This window comes from Poecile atricapillus, chromosome 9 (genome assembly GCF_030490865.1).
Source record: "Poecile atricapillus isolate bPoeAtr1 chromosome 9, bPoeAtr1.hap1, whole genome shotgun sequence".
NCBI classification, from domain to species: Eukaryota; Metazoa; Chordata; class Aves; order Passeriformes; family Paridae; genus Poecile; species Poecile atricapillus.
This window is the reverse complement of record NC_081257.1, coordinates 15140828-15160676: the sequence shown is the minus strand read 5'-3', so window position 1 is coordinate 15160676 and position 19849 is coordinate 15140828. Positions and strand designations below refer to the sequence as shown.

Here is a 19849-nt window from a genome sequence, read left to right as displayed (position 1 = left end):
AGAGGAGGCAGGAGAGGGCACAGCTCGGGTCATTTACTGCAGAGACTCGCCGAAGACCCCGCACCCCCCAGCCCCAGCAGAGGGGGCTGGCGGCAGGCGCTGGGTGCAGCAGGTGCCCGCACCAAGAGGGTCCCAGGACTGCTGGGGGATGCGCCAGCCCGTTTTCCAGGCAGTGGTCTGGGAACGCCGTGTTCAGAGGGTGCTGCTGCCTCTCAGTCCCACGCCCCGCACGAACTGCTCGAGGAGGCCACCGATGGCCCCTGAGGGGCTGGGGGGCACGGCCTTTAGGCCAATGGTCCGGCTGTAGCTTGCCAGAAAGGCAGAACGCACTTCCTCCAGACGGGACTCACGGTCACTCGCTGACACCAGTCTAGGAGAGAGAAGGGGAGGTCAGTGACTGCAGCCATCCCTCTTCACACCCCAGTTCTCACTCCTAACACAGGTTCTGTGGTGCTCAATAGGCTGCAGTGGATAAGGCAGTGCAAGCCCCAAAAGGGCTGTCCACAGAGCTGGTGGCAGCTGGTGCCACTGCCTCCTCATCCAACCCAACCCACGGAGACACTTGCAGCCTCAGTCTCCTGCTCCCCACAGGGTTTCTTCCTTCATACATCCATCCCACTGTCCCCTGTTTCTCCCACCACCATGGTGCTCATAACGCTTCAGTTCATAAACAAGGTGGTGCTTTGGCCAAGTGGGTGCTGACATCAGTCCCTGTGCCAGCTCCCTCCCCTCCTCACACAGATGATGCCTGTCCACATGTGCTGTGCCCAGACAGCTGCTTCCAACCTATTTGCAACCATCCCTCACTTCCACCAGACCCAGCCTCTTGTGTTTGTGCCAGCACAGACAGCTCTGTGGAAGGGGGGATGAGAGGGAGCAGACAAGGTGACAAAAGCCCCAAGGAACACTCCAGCCACAGGAAGAAGAGAGCTGAGCAGCGCTTTACTTCTGTTCCCCAGCATGGCTGTTCTCAGCAAACAGGAGCAGAGTAGGCCATGACGTCCCATGGGACCTGCTCTCCTCTCCTGCTGATCCACGCACCTGGTTAGGGGCAGGGGGAAAACAGCAGAAGGAAGGCGAGACTTCAGCTGAGGGAGCAAGGGGAAAGCAAAACTGGGGCCCAGAGGCAGCTGTTCCAAGCTCTCCAGCCTAAAATGATCCTTGCTGTGGTGCCTCTGCGACATGCCAGTGGTTCCCAGAGAGATTAAGACATTCCTCAAAGGTCACTCCAAGGGCACAGTGCAAACCTTCCCCATAAAAAATTCTCTTTAATCTTCCAGCGCCTGGGCTGGCTATAAATTGGCACAGCTCATCTGAATGGAAGTGTTAACCACCCACAGCCAACAGCTTCGGTCCGGAAACAGCAGCAAGAGGATATGGTGGGAGGCCTATAAACAGCAAGCGATGCCGAGGCAGCCAACCAGGCCGCTGTTTACTGTGTCTGATAATAAAGAGAAGCCAGAGGGCAAAAAAAGGCAACAACATATCTAAACACATTAGTGATGCTTTTTGGCAACCTAATTAGGACATGGAACTCGCAAACCTGTTAGAATTTAAAATAAACTCCATGAAGGCAGGACTTACTTGCACCCAAGTTCAGCGATCTCAGATGTCACGCGCAGAGGTAAGCGAGGGCGTGCAGCAGTTAGGTCCCATGTCTTGTGGCTCTCACACCTCTTTACAGGGCAGATTTTGTATTTGGGTTTTTCAGTTTGTTTCATGGAGTGAGACACTCCAAGGCACAGGGTCAAGCAGCCAGCCACTGCTCCACACCAAGCCCTGCAGACTGGCTGCAGCATTTCACCCTGAACTGCTCACCGCGGAGGCAGGTCGTGCTTCCTTGCCAAATCCACGGCACTCTGCCCCGCTACACTTCCTACAGCCTGCCCGCTTGCCTGCAGCTTGGGGTGCGGGATGAGAGGAGGCTGTCAAAGCCCCAGCTCAAAGTAAGCCCTGACAAGCCCCACACAAGCACAAGAAGTAGGCTGTGAAAAGCATACCTTCATCGAGCTGCTGCCAGTGAAGATGCAAAGTGGGAACGTAAATGGAATTAAAAGAAAAAAAAAAATCATACTGTCTCGGGCTGCAAAAACTGGGATAAAACCACAATGGAGTCCTGAGCAAACAGGGCTGATGCAGAGCAGAGAGAGGGTGGAGGTTCTGGGTTAAGCTCAACGCAACACCGCTGGGAACTCTTCATCCTTTCAATGCAGTGCCTGGTCCCAGCACCTTCAGTTGTGCAGTCCCCAGCCCTCAAGCAACACAGCTTTAGTGAATAGCTGAACAGGGCAGAGCACCCACAGGAGAAGCACCACCACTGTTCTCTTCTTTTTGAATCCACTGCCCCAAGCAGTCACTCTCCAAACGGCATAAGCCTATCAACTTCGATTCATGTTTCTCTACTGAATTCCCTATTCTGACATTGGATCCAACTCCAAGGGCAGCAACAACTTGCTGGTGATTAGCAGTGACCAAGCACAGCCAGGCTCAGGACACAGGACACAGTAAAGCAGTCACTATTCAGATGCCCATCCTTCATCCCTTCTCCCTTGCCCATCTCCAAACTACTGCAGGAGCAGGTCAGTGTGTCCTCAGGAAAGGAGAAGAACAAATCCTGGCCAGGCCATGTCCGACATCTCTTGCAATGTTTTGATCTGTCAATTCATGGATCTTGTAGCTTCACTGTAACTTGAAGGCAGCTGCTCTGCTCTGTTCAGCAGCACAGCATGCACCCACACGAGATACAGAGCCAGGGCAGGCAGCCTGTCTCACAGGACACACAGGTTTTCATGTTGTTTGCCCTCTGCCTCCAAAGCACGTACTCAGATCTCAGTAAGGGACCAAGCATCTGGCAGCAGCAGCCCTGATCTGCCATTTCAGTTTCTTGATGGTAGTTTGCAGCCTGAAGGCACAAACCAAGGTTCTCCTCTAACAGCAATTAAAGCACATCTCCAGTCTTTCAAGCTTCCAGAGGTGGATTTCTATTTGGGGAGGAACATTTGCCTCCCAGCCATTTCACATGGCAGGATGTGGCAGGACACAAGGTTTCTGTGGCTCTACACTGGCCAGGCACAGCACCTACAAATGATGCTGCACAAGGCCAGACAAAATTTGGGTTACAGAAGGAAAATCCTTCTCTTACTCCAGCAAGGATCTGACCCCAGTGGTGAGATGAAGATGAGCAAAATCAAAAAGCAAGAAAACTGGGTTACCAGTCCTGTCCTGACAAACATGAATCCTCAACTGCACTCAATCATGCTCAAATTCAGCATCTTTGAGGAAGAGAGAAAAACCTCTTCTTCCTACAGAAAGTAAAGAGCTCCCTGTCATTAGGCGGAGAAAGTGCCATTTTCTTTCCACGTTCACCATAAGCAAAGAACTGAGTTTGTGGATAGAAAACATCGAGGCAGAGAAGATGGAACAGTTTGTTATAGGCTCCCAGGCTTCTCCAAAAATGCCAGAGTGATAAAGTTGCAGTGCTTGCAGGCAGCCAAGAGACCCAAGGAGAGATCCTGCATTTGAGACACTTACAGGCAAGTGCTAGAGAACTCATCCGGGAAGCTGCAAGGGAGTGAGGCGTCTGCGCTCAGGATTGCCTGCTCCCGAATACTGCCACACCCTGTCACCATCTGCCAGCTGCCAAAGTCTGTGGAAACGGAAGATCCGGGCAGAGAATGGTCCGCCGATCTGGGGCAGAGAGAGAGGGAGACGGTGCGATCAGTCAGATCATTCAGCACACGCTTTCTGCTGGCGCTACTGCCAGGGACCTGCCGGGCTGACGGCCAGCAGCGCCTGTGCCAGCACTGTTGACACTCAGGGACCAGGGTGCAACATGCAGCTCGGGCTGGGCTCCAGACCAAGTCTTTCCTTTGAAAGTGAAGGGAGAGCCAAGCTGTCTGAGGCCAACAAAGCAGCAGGAGCACACCAGGAGCTGGACAGGAGAGAGCCAGCATGAAGCAGATGGCCATGCAGAACTGAGAAACCCATTAGTGAGATGGAACAGCATATCCTGCCCTGAATCCTTCACCGTGAAAGCTGTGCTGTACAAGGGACATTCCCCTGTTGCTTGTTGTAGCTGTTAGCACATCCCAGGGCAGCAGGGCAAGTCAAGGCTGTGACTTGGTTAGTGCTGGGAAAGACTTACAGATCATTGTCCTGGCAGCAGTTAGAAAGCAGATCACTCCTGAGCCGTTACCACCAGATCTGAACAGAGCCAATGCTCAAGATGTACCCAGGACACCTACCCCCAGCACCTGAACATCTCTTCATTTCTCTGGTAAAGAAAGGGCTGTGCCAGAAATGAGGTGACAAAACATCTTTAGGACAGGCTAAATAGCCAAGGAAGGATAATTGTTTGATGTACACAATCTCCCACCAGGAAAGAAGCATGAAACATGGTAAGGGAACTGGAGGAGTCCCTCCAAAATCTCAGAGAAGAGGACACAATCACTTGAGACAAACCCAGAGCTGTTGGCTTCCAAGGGAGCAAGCAATTATTAAGCCTTGCTGCACAGCAGAGTCTACATAGCTGGAAGCACAGCCTGTGGCAGAGCTGCTCAATTACACACTACCAAGATCTGGATAATTTATCTGAGTTCTGCTGGGCAGAGAGCAATGCCTCAGCTCCAGCTCTGCTGGGCCAGGTACTTGCACGCTGTCTTCACAGCTAAGAATAGCAGTGGCGCACTGCAGCTGCTCCCCAAGGGACCAAGAGAACAGCCAGAAAGACAGGCTCTCCCACAGCAAGAAGGACCTCAGCTAGACTGGAAGGCAAGGGTGGGAAGAGATGCACAGCAGGAAACCTATTTGCAATCTCAATCTAATTCCAGGCCTGCCATTTGATTAATCTGATCGATACAGCCAAGTTTGAGCAGTGTGAAATGTGGTCCTGAGCTGGCTGTGCAAAAAGGGAGTCACACAATTCCCTGTATATCAGCTTCCCATCACAGCTACAGTTTGGAGGTAATACTCAGGCTCTGAAAGGACATGACAGCAGAAATCAGGAAGAGCAGAGCTTCACTGTCTCACACAGATCTTGCTCTTTGGCTGCTTAATGAACTGAGGAGTGAGGGTCAGAATATTGGGAGAACCCTCTCTTGCAAAATGCTGCTTTTCCTGGGGTACGTAATGCCAAAGTAAGAATTAGGGCACTTCACTGAAAGCAAAAGCAAAGCATATACTGTTAGAAAGATCTCCAGGAGATCAGACAGGGATAACCTTCCAGGGAATTTGTAAGGGAAGGGGAGCAGCTGTTCAGTGACATCTCCTCTCCATGACTTTGGAAGATAAAGTAGAGGGAGTCAGTGTGAAGGAGAGCAGGCAGAGTGTTTGGGCCCACAGCACAGTGCCATGATGGAAGCACAGTGGGAATAGTGCAGGATACCAGGGAGAAGCATGGAGGAATGCTGCTTCAGTGCAGAGTGAAGAAGAAGATGTCACCTCCCTGAGGGCACAGCACAGCCAGACAGGAAAAACAAGTGTCACACATGGTGACAAGAAACGGAGCTAAAGGAGTAAAGAGATCTGTAGGCAATAGGCTTGGGCTGAAAGTAGGCAGAGACAGGATTCTGCCAGAAAAAGTAATGAGTTGCTGAACAGAGGACAGGTTTGTGCCCTTGGAGAGGGCAAGCATGAATGGCAGAGGAGGGCTTAGACTACAGCAGGATCTCCAGGTTAAGAGTTCTGAGAGCAGAGTTCTGCAGCTCTTGCAAAGGGAGAGTAGTATCTGAAACCTGGTCAGGAGACTCTGCCCACATGGCAAGCCATGATCCAGGGCACCAAGGACAGCAAAAATGTCCCTCTGCCCAGTATCATCAACCACACTAATCAGATAAGTCTGTGCTAAAGAAGATGAACATAAAACTGTTTTTTGCTTTGGGTGTGTGGCCCCAGCTTCCAGCTGCTGGTCACCTTCCATGGCTGTCAGCTAAGATTAGACTGATCTTACACCACCTCTTGGAGGCAGATCAAGTCATCTCTTGAATTCTGCCATGGACAGGCTGATAACAGCACTGTGTATCTCCTGCAAGACTGACTTGGTGACTCTCTAGTCCTGCAGCCCTTCCTGGGGTCTCCAACCCTGTCAAGCAGCTGTGCAAACTTAGTAAGATTTCATCTAATGAACAACACTGGGGTCTAGGAGTTCAAGGCAGTCAATTCTGTGTCTTGCCTCCAGGCACCAGAACACTTGTTGATTAATTGAATAAAGACTGACTCTGCAATAAGTCTAGGTAATTTCTTTCCTGGCCCAAAGATGTGAGCCTAGTCAGCAGAGCTAAGATATTGTGGCAGACCTTCCCCTCTATCCCCAAGGCCTTCTCAAGGGAGGGTCCTGAGGAAATGCCACAATCAATAAGTATCTTGAACAGCCCCAAGAGACAGCAGGGGCCAAGCCTGGGAAGACACAGCATGGGAAATTTTGTGTTCGCACTGCAACGGCAGCAGAGTGTCTCAAAAGTTGAGCCTGGCTTGAGACCAAGACTAGATGTCTGGGGTGACTGCAACCCAATGCAATCCAGTCAGTGCTAGAGGTGAAAGTCTTCCTGTAATTTCTACCCTGAATACTTCTTGTAAAGTCTTATTGCAGAGGCCGCAAAAGAGCTTCAGTGAGGCCCTTGGAATGAGCTGGAACTGCTGGGGCACCAGAACAAGTTCCCAAGTCTGTAAGAACAGCATGCCTGCAGTATATGACAGCTATGCCAGAGGCTGGCTAGGAGTGAGGGCAGCACCGAGTCTTGGGAAGCAGCCGGACAACAACAGCAAAGCTGACATGGTTAGAGGAGATGAAATACAGCCAGTCTTCAAGTCGCTGTCTCTGCCACAGACATCTAATGGCAGACAGAAAAAGAATCCAAGTGAGCTTCACACACCCACCTCTTCGGGTCCACGAGTGGGAAGAAACTCCCTCAAAAGTGCAAGATTAACTAAATTAGATTAGCAAAACAGAGATGAGCTGCAAGCTGTTCCTTCACACAAGAAGGGACCTCTTGCAGCCCATAAACTGGCAGCTCCTAACCTGGAATGGTTCCTTTTAATTAGGTCAATGCTTCTCATGCAACATGCTGTACAAGACAGAATATTTCAGAGCACATGGACACTCACTTGCCTGCCAGAGAAGAGTCAATACTGGAGGCAGAGCAACAGTCAGGGATCCTTCCCTTTCTTAATACGTAACTGAGATGAGTGCCAAGTGCCAACAGCTAGGCTCCCATCCTGCCCCGTGCTGCCCCCGCTCACCTGACGTATTTCCACACACCTAGAACTATTTGGGAAGCAGCTCATTTGCCAGCATATGCTCTTGCCTCAAACCGAAGCATTAAGTAGGTTCTGTATGTACAGACAGACTGGTGGCCACCTGGAGTAAAGGGCAGCCCTTCCCACCTTTGCGTGGGAAATGTTGGCAAGGAGTATGGCACCCTGCCAAGAACGGTGAGCCCTGGCTGAATCCCAGACAGTTATCTACAGGCTGGGATAGTGCCCGAGCAGCCTGTTCTCTGTGAGCACCATTTCTGATTGCAGCACATAGTCATGTGCCAGCCAGCAAGCCCATTTTGTGGCATGGTCGTGCAATAATTACAGAAAACAATTCCTGTAAACAATTCCTCTCCTGCTGTGGTTACTACCCCAAGCTGTCACGTTGCACATACACCTTCCGAGCGAGAAGGAACAAGACACAGTGCACACATTGTCTTTTCACTACCAACAAAACACCCAAAGCAATGGGGCAGCAGCTTCTCTGTCCCATTCTGCTCTCACTGTGCTCCCTCCTGACCCACAGCTGAGCCATCTGTGACCGCTGGTCAAAGCAGATCCTCTGCATTTTAACTCCTCCAGATCTCAGCTCTCTAGATCACAGTACTTTGGGTTTTGCTTAATTGACTTAGTAAAAGCACATTCAACCAAAGATTATCCAGCTGCTAATCCACATTAGTGCTATGTAGACACACACTAAATCCCTGACACAGACACAGAATTTTTTTGCAGTGTCATGGGATGCTTAAGACTGCTAGTGTCAAATGCAAATACAGGAAAAGGTTTGCAAACTGCAACCCCGTCACGTGTAAGGGGTTCAATTTGAGGCACACTGCCATATTCAGAGCTCTCTGTAGAACAAGCAGCACCTTGTCCTACTCTGCAAATAGTCTATGCAATATCCTCCTGTGTGTTTGTCCTCCGCAGATGTGATCTTACCATCATATTGGAATAAGCTAGAAAGACTGACAGGAATTGCCTTTGTAGTGTTTTGCCTAACAAGAACTATTCTGGGATTTACAGGTACCCAGGACCCCTGGATCAGAGCAAGATTCACAAGATGGGCTGCTAATGTGACAGCAGCAGCCTGTTGACATTGCCTGGCCAGGATAGGGGCTTGGCTTCTAATGTCTGACTGGGCATTTGTGACCCCTTCTTTTAGGACAGCCCAGTTCCCCCCTCCCAGGCCCAGTCTTTGCCTTTCTGCTCTCTCCAGAGCTCCCCTGCATACCAGCACCTGGACTGGGCTGTTGGCCTGAACTACCTGAAGGATACCTGCTGGCATTTTACAAGCAACCATTTTAACCACTGCAGCAGCAGTTGAGGAAAGTGTTTTGTTGCTATGGCCACACGAACAGAGGACTGGAAAATCAAGTACAGTGGTTTCTTCATCTCAAGAGCCTTGGATGTTGACCTGCCAGCATCACTGCAGGAATAAAGGTATTTTTGGCATCCTGATCAGTCTCTGTGCTCCTGCTTTTCCATCTCAGTACAATTTTTCAGGAGGCAAAGAGACAGAATTTACCTCTTCCTTCCATCACAGTCCTCCGCCAAAATGGGACCCATTGTTTCCTTCAGGGTAGAAAATGGTGGCTGAAGGTACTGTGTTATTTACCAGACCAATTCAGACTATCACAGTTGAAGCAGAGAGACTAAAGGCCAAGTGGAATGACAGAACTTCTTCCAGGAGAAAACATACCATGCTTAGAACCCAGAAACTGCAACCCATGACAGTGTCTGATAAGGCAACCCTAACCCTCACTATGGTACTCTTCTCCCTACACTCGTGTTTCTCCTCTTTCCAGGGCACTCTGGCTGAAGCATTACAAGCTGCTTCTTCCTGAGCACTGCTGCAAGGCTGCTACCAGCAAGCACTGAACAGCCTGTCAGGTCTTGGGAATGGCACAGGACCACACACAGGAATTGCGGCACTACCATTGTGAACAAAGCAGCTCCCAAGACAAGCTGTTTTCTTTCCAGTATTTTCTTCTCTTCTTGGGAGATTCTTTTCATCTTACAGAAAATTCAGAGGTGGGCCCCAGCAACAATTCAAACCCCTCCTATTGATGTCTTTCCCTGGGGAGAACAGTTAGCATCATTTATGAAAACTGTCAGACACTGGGATTTTTCTCTGGAACTGAGAGACACTTGTTAAGAAAGTCTTATAAATTTTCAATGCTTTACTTGTTTGTTATTTTATTTTCCATATGATGAGAGAGTACTCAGATTTGGCTGGTGGCTGACTCAGAATCACTAGAAAAAGACTCATCAGAAAACCTGCAGAGGCTACACAAGCATTTGACACTGTTAATAGCAACCTCTTATCTCAGAGTCTCTTTATTCCATGTTGGCCTAAACACATGGTGTTTGCTCCACAGGCTCTGTTCTTTCTTCCCTAGGCCAGCTCAGTGCTAGACTCTGCCCTATCGCCGCGTCAGACTCCAGAAGGGTGCCTTTGTTATGGTGTGAGGTTAGGCTCAGGTCCAGGGTCCCCATTCCCCAGCAGGAACACACAGCCTTCTCGGCAGAATCCTTTGTGCTGGCACGGTGCTTGCAGCTTGCCCCCAGCAGATTCCTACCTCTGCTTGCCAGCAGCACCCAGTTTTTTCCAACCTGCGTTATCAGGAGGGTCATCAGGTGAAAAGGGGGACAGGATAGATGTAGAGTGAGGTCTGCTTGGTTTGAAAAACTTCCTTCCCCAAACACCACAGCTATTTCAAACCCTGCTGGATGCGTTAGACAGAGAAAGTGCTGTGAGCTGTGAGCATGCAGGATGCAGAGATACCAGAGCTCAGAGTTGAGGCATGCGCTGAGGACAGGCATAAGACAGCTGGCTGTTATCAGCACAGTTCCTCGCTCCTCTAGGGGCTCAGTCAGGAGAGCCTGTGTTTAATGGCCAGCACTTCAGACAAGGTCAGACTAGAGCAGAACAGGCCTCCCAAGGTTTGTTCGTAGATACAAGCACAGGTGCTCCAGTGTTTCCAAAGCCACGCAAGTGCAGCCCTGCACTCCCTTTACCAGACACTCATTTTGCTGAGAAATGCCCTGCTCTGCCCCATCTCACCTGGATCTGGGCACTTCTAGTGGGCTGCTTCCAATCCTCAGGAAGTTATCAGAATGGGTTGATGAGGAGGAGCTGGAGGACTTGACTTCAACCATCCCCGTGGAAGGCAGCCTGTCTTCAGACTGCTGTGCTCTGCTCCAGAGCACGGCTTGTGGTGACGATGCACAGCTCTTCCTCCTGAGGGGTAAAGGACGTGGGTGAGAAAGCTGACTTTTCTATGTACTCCAACTAGGAAGCCTTTCCACCACAGCCTGGAGTTTAGCCCAGCAGCTACAAGCTCTTGTTTCCACTGAACCCGCCCTCCTCCTTCCCAAGGAACCATGAGTCACGGGTAAATGCTCAGGGAGGGGGTACACTGAGCTCAACCCATCTTAGCCCATTCTTTTATAGATCACCATCCACGTGACCTGGAAATCAGAGACGGGAGAATGCATCAGCCCACACACACACAGCGATTGCTTTGTTTAGTCTAGCAGCAAAAATGCCTTGAGCAAGGGGCCTCCCAGCGGGGAAAGACCATTTCAATCTGCTCCAACTCCACAGCGCTTATCAGCCCAGGTGGGCGTTCGTGCGCACCGAGGGCGACGGAGACACACCACCAATGTTATTTTCCCTTTTAGCAGTTCCCTTTGGGCACCACTGACCACACTTCTGACCATGTGCTTACAGCTGACAGCCACTCCCGGTGTACGTACACTTCAGTTCTCTCTCTGTCTGTGCTGACAGCTCAAACTGCTCTGGCTTCTTTCCTAGCTAGCACATTCAGACTCAGTCATGATTCACTGTCCATTGCTGCATCAGGCCTTAGCTCATGGTACCATCGAACTACATGCCAAACAAGTATGCATTTGGGACTAATTCACATCACTGCTGCTCCATGTTCAGAAGATTTTCCTTCTTATGTTGTTTGGTTTTGTTTTTTCCCTGGAAGAGTCCCAAGAATTTCTCCCCTTCCGAAACCCCACTGAATTGGACAGACCTCCCTATGTATAAAAGTAAAAAAGAAAAATTATGAAGCAAACAAACTCAAGGGGAAAAGATGTTATTCCTCCTAAAACATGGAAAAGCATCTCAGCTTTGAGATCTCAAGCACTGTCAGCAAGTGCAGCTAAAGACAGGCTCATTGTATAGTGCGATATCCTCTCTTCATTTCTTGAAGGGTGTCCACCCTCAAACATCACACCACAGCCTCTCTTAAGCTTTATTCATCTCATGTTATCATAGCTGCCAACATCTCCAAGTACAGCCTGCAGAAACAGGTCTGAATAGCTAAAAATCAAATGCCTCTCCCTGCACAGAGACTGTGAGGTCACCTGTTTTCAGGGCTACACAACAAAGTACATCCGCTCATGCTATGCACAGCCCAGTTCAGCTAGCAAGTCCTATGTATTCTCCAGACTACAGAGCCACAACAGCCTGCAGTAAAACATCCGTGACCAGTCTCCTCACTGAGCACTCATGGCAAGGCTCACAACCTTCCCCTTTCCCAGGCTCATGTCCCCCAGCATGGCCCAACCCATCCCTGTGCAGCAGCTGCTAGCCCCAACACAGCCTGATGTCTCCCACAGAAACAAAAGCAACCCAGAGCTTGGAAACACACTGCAAAATCAAGCCCTGATCCACACAAGTGCAGCTATCTTCTCCAGCATGCTCTGGTCATTTCACATCTTGTAAAAAGCACACATAGGTTCTGTGCAGCAGTCTGTGTGTCCTGAGCACTCAGAGCAACATAAATGCTTCAATTTTACTATCCTGCAGCCCTTCAAGTGAGAAGTTGTTCTCTATTTGATGCAGTTGCTTTGATGTGGATAGGTAGGCTCTGTATGTTAGAGGACTCTGTGTTGCTCAATTGGCTAAGAGTTTGGGACTCTCCATCTCCATTTTGTGATTCTGCAGGGATATTCTCCTTTCCCTTCTCAGCACTTTAAATTGAATATACAATGTGCTTTAGAAAGGCTGCTGCCACTAGCATGGCTGCAAGCTCCATCCCAGAGGATTTAAAATGCCTCCAGCACAACCCAGATTTAATTTAAAATAATTGCAATATAAAATAGCTTCTTCATATGTGCTGAGGGAGAGGAGAGAAAAATTAAACTGAGAGGGGCAACCCTACAGCAAGACTCTGAAATCCCCAAACAGCACCAGAAACTCCACAAGTAAGTCCAACACCTGTCCCAGAGCAGCGGAGTTGCCAGACACCTTCCCTACTTCCAGACAGCCACCTGCATCCCCAGGCAAGTCCTGTGTGACCCTCTACTAAGAGGCAGTCTGAAAACTCTGTATTCTCCCCTGGAAATGTCTCTGAGCAGTGTTGCGGGCAGGAACCTGCTTTCAGTTCACATGCCCCATGCTGGTAGAGGGCCTAAAATTTACAGGGAATTCTTGGCCACCCAGCCCAACTCCCACTAACTGCAGACACTCCCCGTGTATAGTGCCTTTCCTGAACTCTGATTAAGCTTCATTTTAGGGCAGCTAAACCATCTCCACTTTTCCCTGGGGAGGCTGCTGTCAAATGTAATTTTTCTGGTAGCTTGGAACTATCTTTTAAAAGTAATGAAATCCTTTGTGGATGAAGTTTAACAGTGAAACTGGTGAAAATGAAACAAATGTGCTTTACTCTCATCTATGAACAAACTTAAGAGCATCCCTGCAGAAGCCTGACAGCCTTTTCACAGGGGGTGGCCTCAAATTTTTGGTGCAGAAGCTCTGGAGTACAAGCTGCAGCAAAGCTTCTGACAACCAAATTCCTCCCCCCAGTGTAAGGAATCCATGCTACAGAGAGCAGAGCTGGAGGGCAAGACACTTCAGAAATATTTTTTCTATCAGGCCCAGAGCCAGCCCCTTTTGTTCAGCCCACTAAGTGGTTATCTCCTCACCATGCTGCTTGAGCCTGTGCTCCTGCTGGCATCAGCTCCACTGCTTCATAGGTAAAGCTCCCAGCTGCTCCAGGGGAACTTTCCATACCCAGGGAAAAGTCACTGCTCAGGCTTGTGGTACTGCCTCGGTCTTTCTGCTCTAGAGAGAAGAAAACAGAGCTACCTGAAGACCAGCTCGATTTCTTTCTCTCCCTTTAAGCAATACACTTCCCTGTGCCCTGGGCTCTTGCAAGGCCCCACAGGCAGCACATCCATTTGGGGGTCATCCTGAAGCTGGGAACCCGAGCTCACAAGCAATGAACCATTAGCAGCACCCAGGGGCACTGATGCTTGACAGCAGCACTCACTGAGCATGCAGATCTCTTCCAGGGTGAAGCCAGGTGGCAAACTCTTCCTTCTGGGGAAGGAAAGACAAAGTTACCTCAGGCACACTTCAAGGCAGTGTGGAGGCTGGCCATAGCCAGGTCCCTGTAACACACAGCAGATCAGAGTAGCGGGGAATTAACTATGCACAGGCAGAGGGGAGAGGATGGGCCAGTGTGCACATCCTAACAGTCCCAACCCAAACTCCCTGTGCTTTGAGAAGGTGGTAACAGCCAACACTGCACATGATGTGCTTATTCAGGGTATCTACAGTGGGCTTTGCTTCTTCCTGTCCCTCCTGAATTAAGAAGGGTTTATGCTGGGCAGTCCATTAAAAACCAGCCACCCCTCTGTCCCCACCAGTGCCTGATGGAGCTTGCTGTGCAGCCTGCTTGAGCCAGGGCACACATCTCTGGGTTTATCCGTGCTAAAGCAGCCACGGACGGTTGTTAAGCAGAGAGCACATTTCAGCATGGACAGTTTTTCAGAGCACAACGTAGCACCTCACCAGCCTCGGCCCCGTTTTGCAGCCTTCAGAGTGCAGAATAAATTAAAGAAAACTGGGCCAGGACACCAGGGCTTCCATCTCCCCAAAGAAGCAGCACTAACAAGCTCCCTGGCTCTGTAGCCCATGCAGCAGCAAGCACAGGCTCCTTACCTCTGTGACTTCAGAGCAGAGAACTCCTCAGAGGTGATGTGCTTCAGAAAATTGAAGCAGAAAAAGAAAATCTGAGCAAAGGGAAAGAGAAGAGCGGTTCAGGAATGAACCCGAGGCTCCATGCAGCCTCTTATCTTGGTGAAGAGGTGCTGGCAGGAAGGAGATAACAAAAAATCTGCAGCTACCAGCCTCCAGTGTGCCATGGGCTGCCACCATCCCATCCTGGGCCTTCTCTTCCATATAAACTTCCCCCCTGCTCCCTACCAAAGGGAGGCCCAGAAAGGAAGGGGAAAGAGAAGTCTCCTTTTCATGTACACACGCTGCAAGCCCACAGCAGGTACTTATGCCATTGGTGCAGAATGGAACAGAGATGGCAGCAGCTGCTAATACACCCAGGTAAGCAGCAAACCCAGCAGGACTTGCATGGTTAGAGCCACATGCTCCACCTCAGCAGCAGACCAGTACCACATCTGGAAGTATGAGGTATCTACATTTTGTGGCCCCAAAATTGTGCCCTGCCACACCCCAGTCTGCTCTGCATCACTCACCCCACTGTGCTTCTGCCACCTCACCCACCCTATGCAGAGCTGTGCCCTTCTCCTAGGAGAACTGGGGAGCAGGGAGTGCCAGAAGCAGCCAGGCACCCCTTCTCCTGCTGCAGCTACTGACTCCACCCATGACCAAGCAAGCACCAGAGCAAAGCTTTCAGGCTTGAGCCAGTACTACTCCAGGAAACGTATGAATAGGAGGAATGACACTAAATCTTTCAGGGGATTCTGTTCCCCTGAAAGATGAAAAATAGGCCAGGGTCCTGTCTCTGCTGTTTGAAGGCAGAAGATTCCTTAGTAAGGTGAGAGTTTGAGGAGCAGGGGAATAGCAACAGGGTTAGCAACACACCCCACCTCTTTTCTATTCAGAAATTATACTGCACTATACTGCAACTATAGTCAGAGCAATCTTTTGCTGTTAAACAATGAAAGATTTTGAAGATAATTACTTCCACTAATTTTAAGTGCATCCCAGACCCATATGTGCACCCAAAAGCACATCCCACCAAATTCACACACTGGAACCAGCACAAGCTGCTCCATGAGCCTGTGTTCACATGCAAGCCACATGCAGCTGCAGCACCCAGGCAGGAGGGCTGGCACTCAGGACAAGCACACAAGACTATCCAGCTTTATTTTCAAGGAGTCACACACCTTAAGCATCCTTTTCACTGCTGAGCTGAACAGCAAGTCCTAGCACCCTTTGATGTGGGGTCTGAACACTAATGGCACAGGAGAGAAACTGGCAGGAGTGACACCCCCCAACAAAACTGCAGCCTGAGAGAGAAGTAACTCCACAACTTATGCATCACAAAGTGACAGGGCAAGGCTCTTACCTCGTATTTCCAGCACCTGAACAATCTTTTTAGAGCCCAGCCACACCACTGATACTACCAGGAGTAGGCAGTGAATGCTGCTACAACCATAAACAGATATCCTGAGAACACAAAGCAGTGTTCAGCCAGTGCCCCAGACTCAACACTCACCTCTTCTCCTTTACTGAGTCGATCGACTAACATGTGCCTGGAAAGAGAGCAAATGAAGCTCAGTCACATGCCAGAATCAGCAGAAGAGTACAAGCTGTCAAGAACAGCCAGATACCTGAGCCCTTAGGTAAGAAAAAGGTACCAACCCTTCTTGTCCCAGCTCACTGGGAGCTGCTCAAACATCAGCCCTTGGCTGTGAACAAACATCAAAGATGACCCCTCAAGGCTTCTCCCCTGTTGCACAGGGATGCACATGCAAGTAAAACTTATCATGCCTACCCAAAGAGAAACCAGTCATAGGCCACTGTCAGGTAGAGAATCTCAGATGGCTCCAGGGATGTGTGGATCAGCCCATCCTGCAAAGCAAATGACACAACCTTCAGGCAGCAGCCCTGGGGACTAAAACTTGGGAATTCATGATCTGCTGAAAACCGTCACAGTCTTCCTCTGTGCCCATCTTCCTCTACGTGCCTGTGACAGCACCTCCAAAGGAATGTTAGGAACATTAACAGCTCCACCACCACTTCTGGGTGATAGTCAGTCACCCTCCAAGCAATCAGCCCCAGAAACAGAGGAGGTCAGCCAGGTACTCACAGCCCATAAGGAGAGGCGCAATAAGGAGATGAAGAGAGGCGTTCGATCCCAGCCGGATATACAGTGCACCAGGAGCCCGCTGTCATCTGTTCCAGAGGTAGGAAGGAGAAGGAAAAAAAGGGATATTGCAATGAGAGCAATGACTTTTTTTTATGGCAAATCTGTAGAGACAAGCTACTCTCTGTACCCACAGCCCAGGCTCAAGAGCAGAACTCAGCCAGAACATTCTGTCTTAAATACAGCAGCCAACAAATTGCTCAGAGTGTCCTGGGTTGTCAGCAGCACCAGCTGATGTGCTGTCCTGGTCCTGACAGCTGCTCAGGACATATAGTGATTAGATATGAACATCACTTTACTACCCTGAACATACACCTACCCAGCTGTAACCCACTATCACAATCTATTCCTACAATGGTGAGAAAACAGCACCAACTGAACATTTTTTCAGTCTCACTAACTTTCCTGCTGCACAATGAGCACACAAAAGGCACAAATCCTACACCCTACAGAAAACCCACAGGTACTGCAGAAGAGTATAGTTGGCCATGCTGTCAGAGCCAGCCATGGCTCCATCCATCAGTACTAGGTCACAGTGCCCAGAGGGAATGAGACCACACAGGGCAACAGACACTCTTCAAAGAGTTGGGGTGTTCTTGATGAAAGAGGGTGGAAGGGGCTCTTAAACAGGTACCTCTGTTGAGGAGACAAAACACAGGTAACCAGCAAAACAAGAGCATGAGTCAAAAAGCAAAGACACAATGTTCCTTCTCTTCAGGTTTAAAGTAGTAAAACAATAGGCTAAGTTTTCAGATATCCCTTCGTGTTCAGGAAGAAAGGGTTTTCACAGAATTAGTAAGTCCCTCTCTAAGAGGACAGCTGGATTTCTGAGATGGTAGGACCATCACCCTGTTTTGAAGGGAGAGAATTAAAAGTGACTTCTGTATTGAGAGTTGATCCACAGTCACACTAACACCATCAGCTGTTCTTCCAGGGACAGGGACGGACTGCTCCAGTTACACTGCTGGGAGCAAGGAGTTTGCCTTACCATCACTATTGATAATGGAGATCAGTAGCTTCAGGTAGTTCTGTGTCTGTTGTACGAGGTCCCAGCTCTGCAGAAAGAGGAATGTTGATGGTAAGGGTCTGCCCACAGCAAAAGGCTGCTCTGCAGTTCAGAGTTGCTCTATCCAGAACAGCAGCAAAGCAGAAATAACCACATGGCCATTCCTCAAAGTGACAGACTTTCCCTTTGTATCAATCTCCCCATCCTCTGCAAAAGGCACTCTAGGACAAGGTACCAGGTAGGCAAATAAAACAATAAAAGGCCATCTCTACTGTCCTCCTGGCTTGCAGCTCCAAAGCTCCAAGAAAGGCAGCTCAGAGAGGCAGCAAACACCTGCAGGGCACTGACCCAGTTCTGCACATGTGCACTTTTCCAAGTGGTTGAGCCACATTCCAGCCATGTGTGCAACGCCAGCAGCACGATGGGATGTGCAGGCCAAGGCCAGCAGCCTGTTCCCACAACCCAAGCACTTTGCTCAAACTCTGTGGTCCTTGAAAATGTCCCCAGCAGGCTGCTGGCAGAGGGCTGACCCTCAACCAGCCTCCAGACAGGCACTGGACTTCTTCAGTAACTCCCAAGTAGCAGTAGAACTACAGAAGGGCTCTGAACTCAGAGAACTCCAGTACTACAGGACATCAGAACAAGCCCAAGCTTGTCACTTGACCATCGTGTCACAAGCAGGTTCAGAGAATTTCAGTGGTTTGATCAGAATCAGAACTAGCTCAAGGGAAATAAGATAGCACTGGCAAGGAAAAAGCAGAGTGGGACACATTTCACGCAGAAGTGTTAGTGATACAAGTGACATGTGACCACAAACAACAGAACCCTCGCCGTGTGCTTGCATGTGTGCACATCTGTGTGTAACCACACTGAAGCCTAGTGTCAGACAAAGAACATATTGCTCAGCCATGAAGCCTGCCGAGACACAAAACAGTAGGAAAACGGGGAACACAGTCAGCCTGCAGCAGAAAAACACATAATTACAAAACCTTTTATCTGCCCAATTCAATCCATCTTCTGCTTATTTTAGAAGGCATCATCCAATTATCCAGTCTGATCTCTCTGTATCACAAACAAGCAAGTTTTCTTCAGTTGCCCCACGTACAGCCTGAAGCTTGCACTTGGCAACATCTTTGCCCAGAGAAGTATCTCAAATAGGGGTGACAGCTCATTACTCCTTTGGCAGCATGTTCCAGCAGATTATCCTCAAAAATAACATGCAAGACTGATTTTCCTTATCTGAAGGTCTGATTTCAGATGCAGATATTGCTTCCTATGCAGCTCTTCTTCTTCCCCAGATCGAAGAGTGCTTTAGAATTACTATTTTCTCCCTACAAATGTACTTACACATTAATCAAGTCAACCCTCCATCATGTTAGTGATTAGCTAAACAGACTGAGAACTTCAGTTTTGAGTGAAACATGTTCTCTGGACCTCAAATAATTTCTGCATCTATTTATTACACTCTTTTCAATTTTTAATATCCTTTTTAAAATACTGACTGCTCAGTATTCTAGTGAACGAGTTTCTAGCCATACACAAGCTGTAGTTCTATTAGTTCTGCTTCAACTTTTCTGTGATTCTGCATATGCTGGCACTTAAACAGTACTTACATCACTGACAACAAACAGGGAGCTCTACTCATTCTGTGGTGCTTCCAGCCACAGGGCACAGTAACATGACATGCTTCAGCACAGTCAGTCCCACCAAAACCTGGTAGACCCACTGATGTGTGAAATGGAACATACTAATCAGTAGTATAAGGTGATACTCCCTGGTGTGAGCAAAGGTAGACTTTGAAGCTGGAGCAAACAGAAGAGTTCAATTACTGTTTGCCAGGCTGTCCATAATAAGGAGTGGAAACCTGCCATGGTCAGTTATGATTCTCCACTCCTCTCCCATAAGAAGGCACCTTCCACACCCATGAAGAAGATGCCCAGTCCCTTGGCTCTGCTCACAGAGGAGAAGGTTGACCTTTGTCAAGATTTCCCACAGCCAAGGCAGTCTGCCCAGGGCAGGCCCAGACTGTGAACAGGTAATACTACTTTCTGTTTCCTGTCTTGTTCCTTCCCTTTGTTAGCAACCTATCTCCCTGATGGATTGCAAATTTTCAAAAGCTACAGAATAAGGTTTGAGTTTACAGGCAGCTGCCTGAGGGCACAGCAAGCCATGGAGCTTTTGGGTACAGGATTTCCACTGCTGTTCTGAACTGCCAAGCAGCCTCGCCCCCACTGGGATGCTATGAAATGAGCCAGATTACAGCAGTAGGAGAAAGTAAGACTTCAAATCTCTCCTGATCCTTCCTGAATACATCCCTGAATACATCCCACAGAGACATCCACTTTGCTCACCTGGTACTCGCTCCAATCAATATTCAGAGGTTGGGTCAGAGAGACTGGGATACTTAATGGAGCATCTACATAGTCCTGTAAAAAAACCAAACACA

General features: G+C 49.2%; 1 protein-coding gene across 2 annotated transcripts in view; it reads right to left on the bottom strand.

Annotated features, from left to right (window-relative positions):
* Nucleotides 1–18: 18 nt before the first annotated feature.
* The window catches only part of MTMR14 (myotubularin related protein 14), a 31065-nt gene continuing 11234 nt past the window's right edge, over nt 19–19849 (bottom strand). Inside the window, exons 9-19 of one of the 2 annotated variants that reach the window (XM_058844659.1) lie at nt 19755–19829; nt 17386–17452; nt 16341–16426; nt 16026–16102; nt 15747–15783; nt 14213–14283; nt 13539–13588; nt 13192–13330; nt 10316–10492; nt 3532–3687; nt 19–370 (exon numbers count right to left, since the gene is read on the bottom strand). In XM_058844659.1, the coding sequence (XP_058700642.1) occupies nt 193–370; nt 3532–3687; nt 10316–10492; nt 13192–13330; nt 13539–13588; nt 14213–14283; nt 15747–15783; nt 16026–16102; nt 16341–16426; nt 17386–17452; nt 19755–19829 (1113 nt within the window). In that variant the 3' untranslated portion in view covers nt 19–192. The remainder of the gene's footprint in view (nt 371–3531; nt 3688–10315; nt 10493–13191; nt 13331–13538; nt 13589–14212; nt 14284–15746; nt 15784–16025; nt 16103–16340; nt 16427–17385; nt 17453–19754; nt 19830–19849) is intronic. The other variant, XM_058844660.1, reaches the window with a different exon arrangement.